The sequence below is a fragment of the Artemia sp. Qi Xiang Cuo genome, chromosome 3 (assembly GCF_049724085.1).
Source record: "Artemia sp. Qi Xiang Cuo chromosome 3, ASM4972408v1, whole genome shotgun sequence".
Lineage (NCBI taxonomy): Eukaryota > Metazoa > Arthropoda > Branchiopoda > Anostraca > Artemiidae > Artemia > Artemia sp. Qi Xiang Cuo.
Window position 1 is genome coordinate 61848957 of NC_142796.1, and position 17064 is coordinate 61866020.

A 17064-nucleotide genomic window follows, 5' to 3' on the forward strand; every position below is an offset into this window, starting at 1 on the left:
CGATCATAAGCAACGAGATTCAAAACATGTTATGCAACATAATTTGGTTTTTCCTGCTTTGTTTTTTAAGGGTTAATTTCAGGGGATAGTCTTGGTTTTGACACTAAAGTGAAGAGAAATATATGCACTTGTATATTCCAATGGTGACTTATAACCTTTTTTCTAGGATCATCATTTTTGGAATGCTTTAGAGAAGGAAGGGTGTCGATCTTGAGAGGATTTAGAAAGCACATTACGAAATAATCATCTCAAAATGCTTTTTGAAATGCGCCGTTAAACACATTACAAAGACAGAATGAAATATTATACACTTTATTTTGCGTGGTTTAAATATAAAGCACTTGAGTGTGGCCTTAACCCAGTTGCGTAGCCAAAAAAAAGGGCGTGAAAAATTCAGCCACCCCTTCTCTAAATTAGGCCCGTCTCATCCTGATTCATTAGTTTTGTATTTTATTTGTTTCTTATCATTATTTAAATTCCCTGTTTTCTCAAATCCAGAGCGGTGAAATCAAAGAGGAGTCAGACTGAGGCCCTGGGGTCTCGAATCCTTTGAGGTACGAAAACTAATATGTGCTTTTTCATATGGTTATCATGACTCCCTGAAAATTTTGACCCACAAATGGTACCCACCCCTCCTCTCAGTAAATATTAACTTGGTTGTATCTTATATCAATCAGGTCATCTAAGCACCAGATAATATGAATATAACTTGAAGTTTCGTCCTTCTGTCAAGGATGTATCCGGGGGGGGGGTGTTAGAACTTCCACCCCCCCCCCCCCAAAAAAAAAACATTTGTCTGACTCCAACAAAAATAGACATAAACAAATCTTGTAAGCATTTTTTGAGTTTTTTTTGTGTAACCCCCCCCCCAATTTTTTTCGAGTAAAACCCCTCCAAAAAAAATACTGGGCACAGCTTTGCCTTCTGTTATCTCTTAAGTGTTTTGTTTGTGTATATGGAGTAAGATAGTAGCTGAACTCATTTGTGTTTTCTTTTGGAGAGGATGGTAATATAACTTTCCTTCGTCCTCTTTTTCTTTTGGATTATAAATTTTTTGTGAGATCAATATTACTAAAATAAACTGTTATTATGATTAAAACAGCCCAGTGGCGTCAATTCACAAAAATATAGAGGGGGGGGGGTATATGTTTGAAAATCTAGAGGGGCCAATTTTCTTTTCTTCTCTAATTTTTAAATGAAAATACTAACCAAGGCATTTCAGATTGAAAATACAAAAAATGGTATTTCTCGAAATCAGGGGGGGTGGGGGTCAAAAAGTCTAAGGAGCACAAATACCCCTTCCCCCTACCCGTACCCTCAATTGACACCACCGAAGCAGTCATGTTCCTCAACAGATAGAAGGATAGATAAAATAAACTACAGCACTGGGAACTAAAGCTAGGGATTTAGACTAGAATCGAAACACATCCTTAACAATACATCAAATTTAGAATACTAAAATACTCTTTTAAAACAATTATATGGAGATCAACATTTCAATGAAAACAGAGACTCGTTAAGAAAGACAATAAATTCTACTGAGCTATAACACGACAAATGTATAAATTAATTTTCACTTAATTGATGACTATTATTGGCATTATAATCAATTAATTGTAACCGAAAAGGATTACAACTAGCTGGAATGGGCAAAATGATAAATTGGGCATTTGAAGGTAATCACATTGAAATAAATTAACACTCTATAGCATCATGATATCTAAAATCTAATTTATTGAAGAGCATTAATAACGGAGCGGAAATCTTCTAGGGGTGGGAGCATAAGGGTTATCATTACTATTGTTAACTTGAAGTTTACAAGAACTTTCTGAGAGTTTAGCAATTATAAGACATTAGTGCAATTGTTTTTTCTTTTTTCAGCGGAGAGGGTAGCCACAGAGTATAATTCATCACTGCTTTACGGGAAAAAAGTCTTAGATCTAAGTAGTTCAAACACACAATAGTAAAAAATGCTCAGAAACTTATTTGTAGGCTGGGCTCTTTTTCCTGCTGCCTTTTTTTAAACTTCTCTTAGGGCTTAAAGAGGGCGTTCTACTAGTGCCACGCCAGATTTTCACTTTTTTTGACGCAAATATATGATTACTTGGTGTGTAGCTCCGCCTGCTTGATTTACTTCTTTCGCTCGATGTGGAACGGCTTCGACTCCTTGATATGCTTAAACGATATCGACTATAATCCGTTTCACTGTCACTTGTGTAAGGTGAAGGGGTCGGTCGATGGTACGGTATAGGCCTTTTCCTTGCACTTGAAAAGAACAAAGAGATTGAACATCTGAGGGAAGCTAGATTCAATGGGCAAAAGAAATCACAAAAATTAAGGAATTTGTGCTATACTGAAGTTTATCAGAAGTAAAAATGTTTTATAATAGATATCTTTAGAAAGACATTAGAACACAATAAACTAATCTGGTTTGCATGGAAGAGTTTATATTGATATAAACTTCGTATTGAGTACGTTACTGGATTTTTCTTTTTGTAAAATTTGTACTTTACAAAAAAATTCATTTAATTAGTTCAATACCCTTTGTCCAATATTATTCAGTTATATAGATATTTATCAATTTCTGTTTTTGCTTCTTTTTTTATTTTATTGTTACAGAGAAAAATCCATGAATCCCCACAGCAATACACAAGAGAACCTATGAGCTATAGTTTAGACCTCATTAGAATTTAATATTTTATTAGATAAATTTATTGAATAACAGAATTAATTATACGTGAAACTGAATTTGTAACTTACTTTACCATCAAAAAGCACTGCCCACATATTTTGAACTATTAAGATATACAGAATAAATGTACAATGTTTGGAAGGAACAAAATATATTTGTTTATGTATATATTCAACTTTTTTAGATATTCTAAGCATTAAAAAAAAATTCATATTTTAGTAATTCGTCTAATGGTATTAGAACACAATGAGCCTAGTAGTGTTAAAATTAAAACAAAGACATCTTTGTTCTAAGACAAAGGTGTTTTCACCCTGAAATAAATAAACCAAAGGAGCCAGGGTTTATTTAAAAGTCACTTAAGACATTATATTTGGATTATTGACTTCATTTAGACCAACATTTTGATCTTTTGTGCCTTTTTATGATTGACACCTTTTGTGCATCGACTCTTTATAATTACGCAATTCCTGATTCTTTAATGGCACTAACGTAGATAATTTTCGTCTGAATATCTTGCTTTCAATTATATAAAAACATCTCTTGTTATTTCGTCTGAAATCTTTTCTATATACTAATATTATGTAATTGATAATTTGGTAATCTAAAACATCGCGGCGTTCCCTAGCCTTTTACTTGACTCTTTTCTTTGTGGCTTCAGAGGTAGGGTTAGGGCTCTGAAATGAGAACCTCTTTTTTTTAGCAAATGGGATCATCAGGGAGGCACACAGTCTGCTATTCTGTTTTTTTTTGTGATGATTAATAGCAGCTCAATTTTAGTGGACTTGGTTTCCGTATTCGATTCGCAACTCTGAACAACTTAAAGTAGGCTGATGACCTGGCTGTAGCAACTCCTTATCCCACCACATTTGACATTTTTCTCATGATTTGTACGAGTTTTACTGATGGTCATGATATTTTGTACAGCTCTGGAAAGACAGCATGAACGCTTTCATCCACTGCGCTTTTGGGCACCCCTTGTTCCGCCAGTTAGATTTTGATTGTGCCCCTTGTTCCTCCAGTTAGATTTTGATTGTGCCCCTTGTTCCGCCAGTTAGATTTTGATTGTGCCCCTTGTTCCGCCAGTTAGATTTTGATGGTGCCCCTTGTTCCGCCAGTTTGATTTTGATTGTGCCCCTTGTTCCGCCAGTTAGATTTTGATTCTGCCCCTTGTTCCGCCAGTTAGATTTTGATGGTGCCCCTTGTTCCGCCAGTTAGATTTTGATTGTGCCCCTTGTTCTACCAGTTAGATTTTGATTGTGCCCCTTGTTCCACCAGTTAGATTTTGATTGTGCCCCTTGTTCCGCCAGTTAGATTTTGATTGAGCCCCTTGTTCCTCCAGTTAGATTTTGATTGTGCCCCTTGTTCCACCAGTTAGATTTTGATTGTGCCCCTTGTTCCGCCAGTTAGATTTTGATTGTGCCCCTTGTTCCGTAAGTTAGATTTTGATTGTGCCCCTTGTTCCACCAGTTAGATTTTAATTGTGCCCCTTGTTCCACCAGTTAGATTGTGCAGTAAGGTCTTCTGCAAGTTATGTGATCCTGGTTTAATTTTTTATGAATATTTGTTTGACGATGCTCTCATTCGCAATGCTTTGAGGTCAAACGTAATTTGCTACTCCGTCAGTATAGTAATTGCCCAAAAGATATTGAATATTTACTTCTAGTTCTTATTGTGCCAACGGTAAGAACTTTTGACTTGTAATCATATAATTTGCAGTCAATGGTACCTTCTGTCACACGAGATGATTATCTACCCTTTTCAGTAAGTTGCCTTGGTATGCTAGTGGTAATGAGGTGTGTTGGAATCTTTGATTGCCGATGATGCATAAGCTTCATGTTGATTGCTACTCTATGTGCTCCGATTTTAAGGCTTTTGCTCCCAATTTTGCTGAAGCTATACGAGGCTTTTATAACAGCTATGCTATTTACGTGTTGAACATATTCTTTTCTTTTTTTCAGTTTTTTAAAAAATCTAAAAATTCCACTTATGACTCGAAAAAAGTATTGAATTTAATAGCAATTTTTTTTACGTACGATCTAATATCATTGTTATTTTCTTTAAAAATAAAGCCTATTTAGGCAATAAAATTCAGTCGATTATTTATGCAAGTATACCATAAAAAAAGGTAAAGCCAAATTCTGGGGCCAAACAAGAGAGAAAAAAAAGGGAAATAGAGAAAGTGAGAGAGAAGGGGGAGAGGGAGAGTGTGTTAGAGAAAAAGAAAAAAGAGAGGGGGAGAGAGGGAGATAGAGGGGGAGAGAGTTGAAGAAGCTCTTTCATAAACACCTTCTTCCGTTGGTTTAACTTTCCCTTGGTTTAAGTCTATTCTGGGAACGTTTTCTGATATCTATTATATTTTTTAAACTTGTAAATTTTTAAAAAGCTAATCGTCTTTTTTATGTTTTGAATCAATAAATCAATAAAAATATTCCAAACAAATTCTAAAGGGTGTTTAACCTAGTAATTCTTCGCCTATCTAAAAAACTTGGAGAGCCTGCTCTTCGAGGAATCGATGGTGACCTTGAACGCGATCTAGAATATGATCGGGATCTTGATCTTGAATATGAATGAGATTGGGAGCGAGATCTTGATCTGCTTCTTGAACGAGATCTGAAAAAAAAGTAAGAAATAATAATGTTTTAAAATCGTTTCTCTTGTGGAAAAGAGTTTGACAATGGTTATAAGTATACGCACATAGGTAGGCGCAGAAATATATTAGCATAAAGGCAAAAACAGAATCTTTGTAATTTTGACGCTAGCAGGGAAGGTGTGCTCTAATGGAAGGACAACCTACAACACGATTTGGCAGATGTTTTATTAAAGTATTTTTTTTATTTTTTTTTTATTAATTTAATCCCACCTCCTCTCCTCTCAGTGACACCAACAGAATATAAAATAAAAAGAAAACATTTTAAACATTTACAAACAATCTAAAATGCCACCTACAACTCTAAATTTCATAAAAATAACAGCCGAAAATTGCTCTTTGCATTATTGTGCTACTACCACTAAAACAAAAAAACTAAAAAAAAATAAATATTCTTACACACAGAGGACATCCTCCTGCTACAGGAAGTCCCCGCTTACGGTGGCCACTTTACACCATTTAAAAACAAACATTCATTAAAATTCCAATTCTACAAAAAAAAAAAAAAAAACCAAAAAAAAAAAAAAAAATTAAACATTAGGTTATATATTGGCACGGTAAAGAATACGAAATTTGACTCCATAGTTCCTATTTGCGGTGCTGATATCCGTTTCACGGTTCTTCCGCCAGGAAGTGTTGAGGGCCATCCACCCAGTGGTTGCGCACACTCTTCCTGTTTACCTTCCCCCGATTCCTCCTGGTATCCATTTAGAGCTGGGTCGACTGTGGCTGAGCTTACAGAGTCATGCCACTGAACCCCGTTCCAAATCAAATAGCCAGCAACATCAGGACTCAAACCCCTGTCCTTACAGACAAAGGATTTCAAGTCTAGCGTGCTATGACAGCTTAGCTTTAGTTGCTCAAATTTAAATACTTTTTTATAAGGTAAAATTTTAGATATGCTTGGTGTTAAGCGTGTGCGGTATACAAATGAGTATATTAGTTTGTAAAGTTACAAAAGTAACTACTACTGAAACGAAAGTAGATATGACCTAGAAAATAAAACATTAGATTATTGCAGACACCAAATAACCCTATTGCAAATGGCATTTATCTATTGTTTCTATCTGAGTCGCAAACACACCATACCACTGTACATAGTCAATGAAGATTCTATGTGTATTGCCATGGATGGAATCACCAGACGAGACTGAATCGAAGCTCAGGTCAAAAGGGCCCGTTGCTTCAGAAAGCTCTTTATGTAACCCTTTCCAATGGGTCAACTTTCAAAATCTTTAAGAGCAAGGAAATTGACGCACAGCTAAAAGAAAAAAAAAATTAAATTCTAATTGGAGTTCTCCTGGGATTATAAAGTTTCAATGGAAAACAAAAAGTGTGTACGACTCTGAAAATTTAGATGGTGATTCTTAATATCGGTGATGTGACTCAATAAGGCTGGTAGTTCAACGGTTGCGAAAGACATGATTTGGTGCAAAAACGATCTGGAGGGAGAAAGTGTATGTTTTGTATATTTAGTAAGTTTAAGAGTATACCCTCTTCACAAATGTTGTCATTGATGATTTGAAATGAGTTGACTGTTTCTTATGGTTCCTTATCAGGTAGGACACACTGCCCACCATACCACTTCTTCAATTCAGGGGCGTTAGAGATGAGAGGAGAGAGGAAGTAAGTGGGCCTCTATGATCCTCCTCTTCTCCTGTTGACTTTTCGTCAGGAAGCTAGACATATTGCACGATTGAATCGGAATCACACAAGGATTTTCATGATCGTATGATCAGAAAGCTTTAGCGGTCCAGAAGCCCCTTAAATACCGCCATCAAATTTTTAGCACAAATGTAGTTTGCATCTTTTCTGAACCGAAATCATGTAATAATTATTAATCCTTATAATTGGATGTCCACAGCGGGTACGATCTTCCTCTCTCCTCTCATCTCTAACGTCCCTGAATTGAAAAATTGGCGTGGCGGACAGTGTGTCCACACTGAAAAGGAATTCAAAGAAACATTCACAGCTCGTTTCAAATAATCAATGGCAACATGTATAAAGAGATATGTCAACGTTTAATGACAGGTATAAGATTACTTTAATCGTCATAATGATTATTGATTATATAATACAATTTTTCTGATAATACAATTTTTTTATATTCTTACTCACTTTTTACTTATACCCCGGACATCCTCATTGGTCACTTTGGGGATCTTTCGTACGTTAATGGATCAATTTCCTATATGATGCACGCTCATCAGCCTATTTAAGAAGGCATAGGAGGTCCCCTTCAAAGTTGTCTTGTCATCTTCCCCTAGGTCTTCCAGGTGAGCGGTTACCATGGAACCTTCCTTCAAAGGCAACTTTTGGTAGGCATGATTTTCCCATTAGGTGTATACGACCCGGCCCCCTGAATCGCTGTAATCACAATTTCTTGAGAATCGTAGTTCCCCTACGTCTAGATACGTTAGACCAGCTAAACAGTGAAGATATTTTGTCCCGAAGGCTGAAATTCTGCGTTCTTGCTCGACTTTTAGAGTAAACGTTTCACAGGCGTACATAGAGACAAGGATGACTAGCGAGTCGAAGATTCGAAGCTTCAATTCCAATGACAGGTGCTTATTTTTAAAGAGGGACAGTATCCTCTTGAAGTTCGCACTTCCCAAGACGAGTCTTCATTTTATGTCATCAGTACAGTTGTTGCTTGATAATAGTAGACTTCCTAGGTACTCAGCGTGGTTACCAATTCGACTTCTTCACCACTTATTACAACATGAACGGGGGATGGGTTCGGGTTTTTTGTGGTGGACATAACTTTTGTCTTCTTTTGGTTTATTCGCATGCCGAAGCTATTTGATGTAGATTCAAGCTCAGAGGCTTGACCCTGTAGACTGGGCTCGGTTTTGCTCGCTTGTCGAGGTCATCGGCATAAGCCCGTGTATCGGTGTTAACATCGTTAATGATCACTCCCACGCGGTCCTCGAGAAGGGACAGTATGGCGTGCAAAAAGAGTTTGAACAGTTACAGAGTAAGAATGCAACCTTGTAGCATGCCTGAAGTTGCTGCAAACTCTTGTTTTTGGCCTTCTGAGTCAGAAGACAGCTACGGTAGTTGTAGTGCATATTTTTGAATATTTTGACTATATTTTCAGGAACATTGCAGTGAGCCATAGATACCACAGTCCATCTCACCACTCTAGATTGGAGGCCAGCTTAAAATCAATGAATAGCTGGAAAATTGCTCTGCCAAATTCAAGATACTTTTCAGCGAGTTCCCTTACTACAAATATCTGGTCAGTGGTAGACCGTCCAGGGGAGAAACCAGCCTGATAGTCGGTGACGATATGGTCTGCTATGGTTCTATTTCAACTTAGAAGAATTCTTTGTACGATTTTAGCTGGGTGACTTGTAACGCTGAAGGGCTGATAGTTTTCGCAATCATTTTTAGAGTTTTTCTTGTGGAGTGGCACAACGATTAGCTTCACCCAGGTTTTTGGGGAATGGCCTGACGACCACATGGCAACAGCTACTTTACGTAGTATCCTCTAGCAGAGCGAACCTAATTTTGAGCAATTCGGCAGGAAGACCATCAGGGCCTGGAGTTCAATTATTCTTGAGACTGCGAGCGGTCTCTTTTACCCAGCTTAGAAAAGGCAGGGAGCTGGGGTCACTTTCCAGCTTGAGAAATCTTGATATCACAGGAGGGTTACAGGTAATTAGCAGGTTCAATTTCTCTTCAAAGTGGCTTTCCCATCTTTCTTTAAAAGCCTCGCTGTCACTCAGGGGCCTTATCCAGGACCTTAGCAGCGGCGGCGGATTTTTTGGTGAAGAGTGTGTTAACTGTTTTATGTATCCCGTGACTATTTTCTGATTTAAAGTCATTCTCGCTGAATCAAGCACCCAATCCATGGACATGTTGCAGAGAGTGGCAAATAGCGCTAGCCTGACAGGCCGGGCCATCAGTGTCCCCAAAACCAAGCGCCTTTCCACAGATAGAAATTCGTCAGTCTCCATAAACGGACAACAGCTTGAACAGGTACAAGAATTAAGATACCTCGGGTCACTGATTGATATCAAGGGTGGGACCTCGTACGAGATCAAGGCCAGATTAAGCAATGCATGGAGCACCTTTGGCCAACTGCGTAAGCCATTATGGTCCAGAAGAGAAACTAGCCTGAAGACCAAACTTCAAGTCTACGTGGCGTGTATTCGCTCTATCCTGCTGTATGGATGCGAAACCTGGCCACTATGGGCAGAGGAAGAACGCTCACTCGACATCTTGGACCGGAAGTGCCTAAGAGCCATCTATAACCTCAAACTTAGCCAAAGGATAGGCAATGAGCAACTAATGCAACTGTGCAATCAGAAGCATTCATATCCGCTATCGTCAAGAGCAGAACACTCAGATGGTTTAGGCACGTTATGCGGCGCCCAAGTGAGTACCTGACCCGTCAGTCCCTTGAATTTAAACTCCTCCCCCACTGAAAGAAATAGCAAGGTGGCCAAACTAATTCTTGGCATGCCCCATTGAAGAAAGACCTCGAGCCTTCCGTATGCGGAAGATCTTTTCTCTCAAAAAGATCCGAACAGCCCTCAGAGACAGCTGTTTGGATCTTTTGGTTTATCATCCTTTGTATCCGGTTATACACGCCCTTGCTTTCCCGGTTATCCTTGTTGCAAACCTGTCGTTTTCAGTGACACAGATCGAGTATTATATCTATGATCAGGAGCTTTTCTGTTTTAGATTTTGTGATCCAATATTTTTTAGCTATATAAAGGAGCGCTGTGTTCAACTTCTCGAATAGAGTATATATGACGTCAGTGGCTATACCCAACTAAGTTTACTTAATCCCAATGTTAGGATATCTTACACCCTGCTAAACACCCAAAATGTCACAGTTAAGGGGCCCCACTTGGCATCATTATTAAAGAGATTCTTGATTTTTAAAAGCGTAATGTATAAGAGATAACCTAAGTATAAGCCACGCGTAGTTCTGGAGAGTTGGGCACTGCTAAAATTTCAAACCCAAGTTTTATTTGTTAAGCAATCAATGTCAATATAGAAAAGGGGGTTTTGAAAATTGGGAAGCGGATAATATTGTGATTTTATTCTACTCTACTCGTTGCTATCAAGTCCTAGTCAACTGATGTAGGGTAAGGACCTAGGCCCAGTCCCCCAAAAGACCTCGGTTCTTACAAGGTTTTCTCCATAGTTTACCGGTTTACTGGGAATTTTGACAGGCTCCTCCGTCCCCCTAAATTCGCAAACACGGCCCTGACAAGATATTTAAGTAACAATAGCCTATTTAGCTTAGGTTGTATTATTCTTCTTCCAGTTGTGCCTGGAATATATATTTTTGATACTCTGAATCGGCATTGCTGAGTATTGTCTTAGTCTGGTCAGTTTCATTCTTTGTGGATTTAGAAAGTGGGCCCTATTCCCCTTTTTTAAGCGTTGATGCAAAATCTTAAACTACTATTCCCTTACCCGTTTCTAACTCTTAAAGCTAAACCTCTAAGTCTAAAGGTTACTGGCTCAAAAGCTTACCTTGAGGAATAAGATCTGGATCTACTTCTTGAGCTGGAATGATTAGACCTTCTAGAAGATAGACGACTAGGTGACCTTGAACGCTTTTGGGGCGTTGGTGACCTACTGCTTCGAGGTGGTGATAGAGGCAGTTTACCAGCATCCTTTAAGCTACAAATGCCAACTTTTATTAATTATCAAAAGGTAGTAATACTAATACTTATGGGTTAATCTTACTTTTAAGTTTCCATTTTCAGTTAATCAGGACCTTAATATCCTGTCTTTAGTATATGTGCTTTGCTTAAGTGACAAATACTGATAATAACAATCCTTCGATTTTGTGCAATAACGTCAAGGTCATTAGCACTCATGACCATTAGGACTAAAGTAGAACAGCACTTAATTTTTCTTATCCCTCTTGGTATTGAAGCAACACCCTCTTGCAAGTTTGGAATTGCTATTGGTCAAACAGGAGAGTAGGGTGCCGTATCTTCTAATATCTACCTACAAGGAGACTGATAAAGAAAAGGTAGGCCCGGTCTCTTCTAATCATATTATACATGTAATAATACAATCCGAAACCTTCTCTCTACAGTATGTGTGCAAGCTTCCTAAGGCTCAGAGTCCGTATGAACTTTATTACATCAATCGCGACATGGCTTATCTTCAAGCTGAAGTGCTAATTTATCAACAAAAAGTCAGTGGTTACGGCAAACTTCTCAATAGAGATTTTTTGAATTTGTTTCTGTTTAACGCTAGCAGGAATTTGGCCAAAACCAAACGGAACTTTAAAATTTTCATTTTCAGTGGCAATAAAAAAGAACAAAATTGGCTGTTTCATCTGTTTGTCTTGACTGGGAGTGAGATCAATTACCCAATTTCTCATGACGATGATGAAATGGGGCAGCTGTTGAATAAAACATGCAAGTAAAGAATAGATAATCAATGCAGTCGGTTAGGACACCTGTTGGTAGGCCTGCCTGCTAGCCAAATAAGAATAGCTATAGGCAACACCTGTAGCCTAAAGCTTCAAAAAAAGTCCCAGAATTTTGACTGCTGCGAATAGTTAAGGATATGCGTTGGCATAACGTAGAACATCTGACTACCCCTAGAGGCAGTCGGGTCTGAGCAGGGGTGACCGTAAGTTGGGTAAGACCGAACGACAATTATACGAGAAAACTAATTATATACCCTTAAACTCTGGTATGGTAGCCCTTTGGTATCCACCCTACCGAGGAATACCAGAGCTAAAACCAGGAGTTCAGCTCTCCATAGTTACGCCAATTGTATCCTTATAGTATTTACCAACGTAGCCAGAAAATATGGTACTTAGCCGAATGAAAAAAACCAATAGGACCCTCCTCTATTCAACAAAAGCTCCCGTATAAAACAAAATCAAATAATAGACGCATTCCCTAAAATAAAAATGGTGGCAGCGCAAGTTTCGGCATTAGTAGTATCTATCCTTGTATTTCGCGTGTGCAATACCCTCTAATGGGTGGGGTAGTAAAGTCACTTATTATTGGATTTACTATAAATAAAATACTCCATACTATTATTTCTAGGACATCGCCCCTTTCCAGAAAAATTATCTTTTATACCTCTCCCCCAAAGGGTTAAATCTGTGCGTTTTTATACAAGCTGGATTGCTTGATAATTGTATTCACCTTATGCAAATATAGAAGACCTGTGTGTTCTTGAGCCTCACAGACAAGTGCTCATATGAGCCATACGCTGAGGTGAAACTATGATGCAGCAACCCAAAGGGTGGTAAGGCACACTGGATGGATTTCATGGGATTGCGATTATTACTTTCCGGGCTTTTAGAGTGTTAAAAGAACCAATTGTTTGCACAAGGAAGTATGTGTAAGAAATTCAAGACAGACCAAGCAGATGTTGATACCAAAGCTCTACTTTGTAATTTTGGTTAGTGTGAGAAGAGGACAAATACAATTTTAAAGAAAACAGAAACATGTAAATATCTTGAGAACCAATCAAGATAGCTCAAGGCACTGGGTTTCAACTCCGAGTTCCCCGAAAAAAGTATTTTAAAGCCTTTGGAATTATCACAGCCGTGCCGTTTCCAATAAATTTGATGCCTTCCACTTTTCATCTTCTCCCCTGTTCTGCTTATTTCCTCCGTTTCTTCTACCGTTTATTTCATATCTTATTCCTTCTCTTCTTTGTTTCTTCTTTTTTCCATTTACCTGATATCACATGCACCATAATTTACGATTTAAACCAGGCAAAAAATTTATGCTTGGGGTTGAGATTACTTTTTGCTTTGGAAATTGGAACACATGTAATCAGTAACATGGGCGTTACCAAACTACAATTATTAGAATATACAATAAATAGTCTCTGCTTGAGGAGCACTTTCTAGGAAACTTTGATTTAACTCAAATACTGATAAAGGGGGACATCCTCCCTATCCATCAGAAACGACATCAATGATCTATATTCTATCATATAGAAAGTGGAGCTACCATACAGCAATAACAAAAGTATCCAATAAAAGCTTTGCTAGAACAATAGAGCAACTACCGCACTACTCAAAGACTCACTCAAGGTATTTTGTGTTTTATCACAGATGATTCTATACCGTACTGCATTTATCGATATAGCTTTTGAACTTTTGGCAAATCAGAATAAAAAAATAAAAATATATGAAAATGGCCTCTCCATGCATGTCACCATTTTATAAGGGACTGCAATCACCAATTGCAAGCTAATATCAAAGCGGAACAAAAAATATATTGTTTCAAACTATTAACAGTTCCGGGTGATAACATTTAACATAAAACACTGAATAAACAAGCCTCAGTTATAATTTCAAGTATAGAGTATGATTGCAGTGGCACCAACTAACAATATAATCTAGAAAAAGGGAGGAATTTTTTATTTTTTATTTTTTTTATTTTTTCCACTGAAAAACAAACGGATATTTTTAAATGAACATATCAAAAAAAGTATTTGTTTTCAATCTAGGGGGGATTTGCCTATACCCTGTACTGGCGCCACTGTATGATTGTACTCCCCAGTAATCGCAGTGCATGTAAATGCATAAATATAGCATATGCTACGCGATACCAAAGCAAACGTTAATGAGCGGCTAGTGAATCCATAGAAAATGTATCAGTGAGAATTGTTAAGGAATCATTGAGGAAAAACCATTTGTATAGCGGAAAAAACTCTCATCATTAGTTCCACATTATATAGACACACAAAATACCTTTAATGAGCCAGAAAAGCTTAAAATAAAATAAATAAAATGATATAAACAACGACATAGACAATTAATTAAATAATCCAATTAATTTAAATTCAAACAAAAATAAATTAATTAAATTCAACAAAACTAATCTGGAAATTTACTGGAATTATAGTATTTTGTTTTACAAAAAAAAGCCTGCATAAACTAAACACTTAAACTGCACAAAGCTGAAAATAAAATGAATGCAAAAAAAAGAATGCGGATCAAAAATAATTCAGGCACACAAATATATTTGTGCCTCACCTGACAAGAGCTTCATCCGTATCTTTTGTTACTTTAGTTCTATTATCTTCAATAATCTGAAAATTCCAATAAAAAGTGAGTAAACAGGGTAGAAATCTTAAAATTTGAATAGAAAAACTATGCGTCTTAAACTACAGACAAAAAACGACATCTATAATAAAAATTCAGACGATATCTTGAAAAATGCATAAAGGGTGCTTAAGGATTTCATCGTGATATATACATCTTCGATAAATAATAATCATATTGGTAAAAGAATACCTTAAAAACTCTGTTTGCCTTATCAAGGCCATATCCAGGATTTTCGATCAGGTGGGGGGTATTTTTTTCGAAGAAGAGGGCTAAAATATTTTAAAAAACGCATCAAAAATTTGTTTATATACATTTTTCTTACGATATAACGAGTTGGACAAAAATTGCGGAGGGGAGGGGGGCAAACTCCTAACCCACCCGGATAAGGCCTTGTGCCTTATTAAGTAAAAGTTTGAGAAAGAAGAATAAATTAAAGTTAAATGAAAATATATAGATAACGGGGTTTATTGTCTTGATCAAAAGTTGTGACAATTATTTATATTTTTCACTTCATTTTTGTTTTATAAATGGAAGGGTAGCGTAGTCTAAATGACCATTTCTGAGAGAAAAGAAATTTCGAGGGTTAATTCAATTTTGGGATTTTTTTTTGTTTTTTTTTGTTTTTATAGAAAAGAAGAAGATATTAGATATCAAAAATTCAAAAGTTTGAAATGAATCCCAAATGTTAAAAGAAACTACCTGTGCCATCTTGTTTGTCTATTTCTGCTCTTTTGTTGTCAATATCCTTAGAGCCATCAACTTGATTTGTAACAAGACTGGTCAAAAGTTATAAGTTCATTTGTCATAAATTGTTATTTTTGTGTCCGGCCAAATATTAAAAACCCATTTCATGGGGGATAATGGTTATTTGGAAAAGAGTTTCCTAGGAGATCGCTGCAGACGGATACGCATGTCAATCAACACAATATTAACACGGAAAACAATGTTAAAAATAAATTATTGCTTTATATACGCGAAGTGCTGAGTAAACCTTCTACATTTATCTAGTTCAGTAAAATCAAATTTTGACTATCGTGAGCTTTAACTAGGAAAAGAGATGAAACCTGAATCAAGATTGGCAACAACCCCAGGCTACACGTTGTTTAAAAGAGCTACTTTTTTTTATCAGGATTGCTCCCTTCCAGAAGCCAAAAGTCGGCTAATATTTACAAGAAAACACCTTAACTTCATCTACATACAGGGTGTCCCAAAAAATATAAACACTTCGACCGTTCATTGCTCATTAATTGATCCAAATGTAGCCTAAACTGATTATTATACTGACAAAAGTACTATCTAGGTTCAGGCGAAAATAAATTTGTTGAAGCGTTACTGGAAATGAGAAAACACAAAAAAATTGAAAGACTCATAAGAGACATGTTTGACGTAAATGAAACCTTTCATGGAAGCTACTAACTTTGATTAATGACTTAACTAACATCAAGTTTTACTTGATGCTATTCAAAGTCACCATTTGCATTGTCATCTACTTTAAACTTATCTGCTATCGGAGGAATAGTGTGTCTTGTCATCCAGAAAGTAGATGGATCCAGTTTCCCTTTTTTTTAGCTAAACATCAAACTTATAAAGTAGGGCACCTGAGGGATCTCTCCTAGACTGTTGTATTTTCTTTTTTACATTTATTTTTACATGATCTTGATTGCACTATGTCAACCCTGTGTCTCATTACTTAAGTCGCAGATGATACGGCTACTTCACTAACTGAAAAACAAAACCCAAGGAACTTTTTTAGAAATTTCGATACTCCGTTTTCTAACATTCTTGATTTGCATTCGTCCGTATTGGGATGAAGGAGGAGCCGGCGTATCTGTGTTGGCCTCAAACGACATGGTTCTCCAGTGACCTATCAGTGGTAGTAGTAAATTTCATTATTTGGGATTTATCATAAGCTAATTTTGTAATTTAAAATAGAAAGTCAAATTCATGACCTTTTGTTCAAAATATGTGTTTATTCAATTTTTAGAATGGATACTGTGAAGTACCGTGGACTCATAATTGAGCAAAGTTCATCTTTGAAACAAACATTTACAACTAAGTTTAAAGATTTATACATTTGCTGATAAATTACTTGTTATATACTGTCTTTAAGTTAAATACCAACATTTAAAAGCCACATTAAACCGATTCCGATTTGGAAAATAAAGCCCTAAAAATCTTGAAACTTTTATCCCGTCACCAATTGCTCTTCCAAATAGGTCCTCTATAGTATCATTATCATTATCTGAATTTTATTTGCAATGGAAGACTTGCATAAGTACAACAATGGTCAGAACACTGTAAATATAAACACGGATCGTAATTCAAAGATTTTCTTACATTATATCGATAATTCGGTGCTCGAACGTCCATAAGGGACTTTGCCAGCATCTTTAGTTCCACCCTATTTCTTAAAAGGAGTCTGAAAGTTTATTTGACTTAATATTATATTTAACTTCTGATTTTATCAAGCTTCAGAAAAGCATTAGGTTATTCTATTGAGACGTTATTATTTCTATTCTAATAATACACTGTTGAACTTGAAATTAGAACGTTCACCAAATCCCTTTTCCAGATCTCTTCAATCCTGGATCTTTTAGCACTTCCATGACATTTCCAATTTTACCCAAAATGTATATAATGCTTCTGCAATTACAAAAACCA

At 36.7% G+C, this 17064-nt stretch overlaps 1 protein-coding gene across 2 annotated transcripts in view; it reads right to left on the reverse strand.

The window, feature by feature from the left end:
• Window positions 1–909: 909 nt before the first annotated feature.
• LOC148954377 (uncharacterized) overlaps window positions 910–17064 on the reverse strand; it is a 72320-nt gene continuing 56165 nt past the window's right edge. The window contains exons 4-7 of one of the 2 annotated variants that reach the window (XM_089086345.1): window positions 14332–14387; window positions 10836–10985; window positions 5150–5302; window positions 910–2265 (exon numbers count right to left, since the gene is read on the reverse strand). In XM_089086345.1, the coding sequence (XP_088942471.1) occupies window positions 1983–2265; window positions 5150–5302; window positions 10836–10985; window positions 14332–14387 (642 nt within the window). In that variant the 3' untranslated portion in view covers window positions 910–1982. The remainder of the gene's footprint in view (window positions 2266–5149; window positions 5303–10835; window positions 10986–14331; window positions 14388–17064) is intronic. The other variant, XM_089086344.1, reaches the window with a different exon arrangement.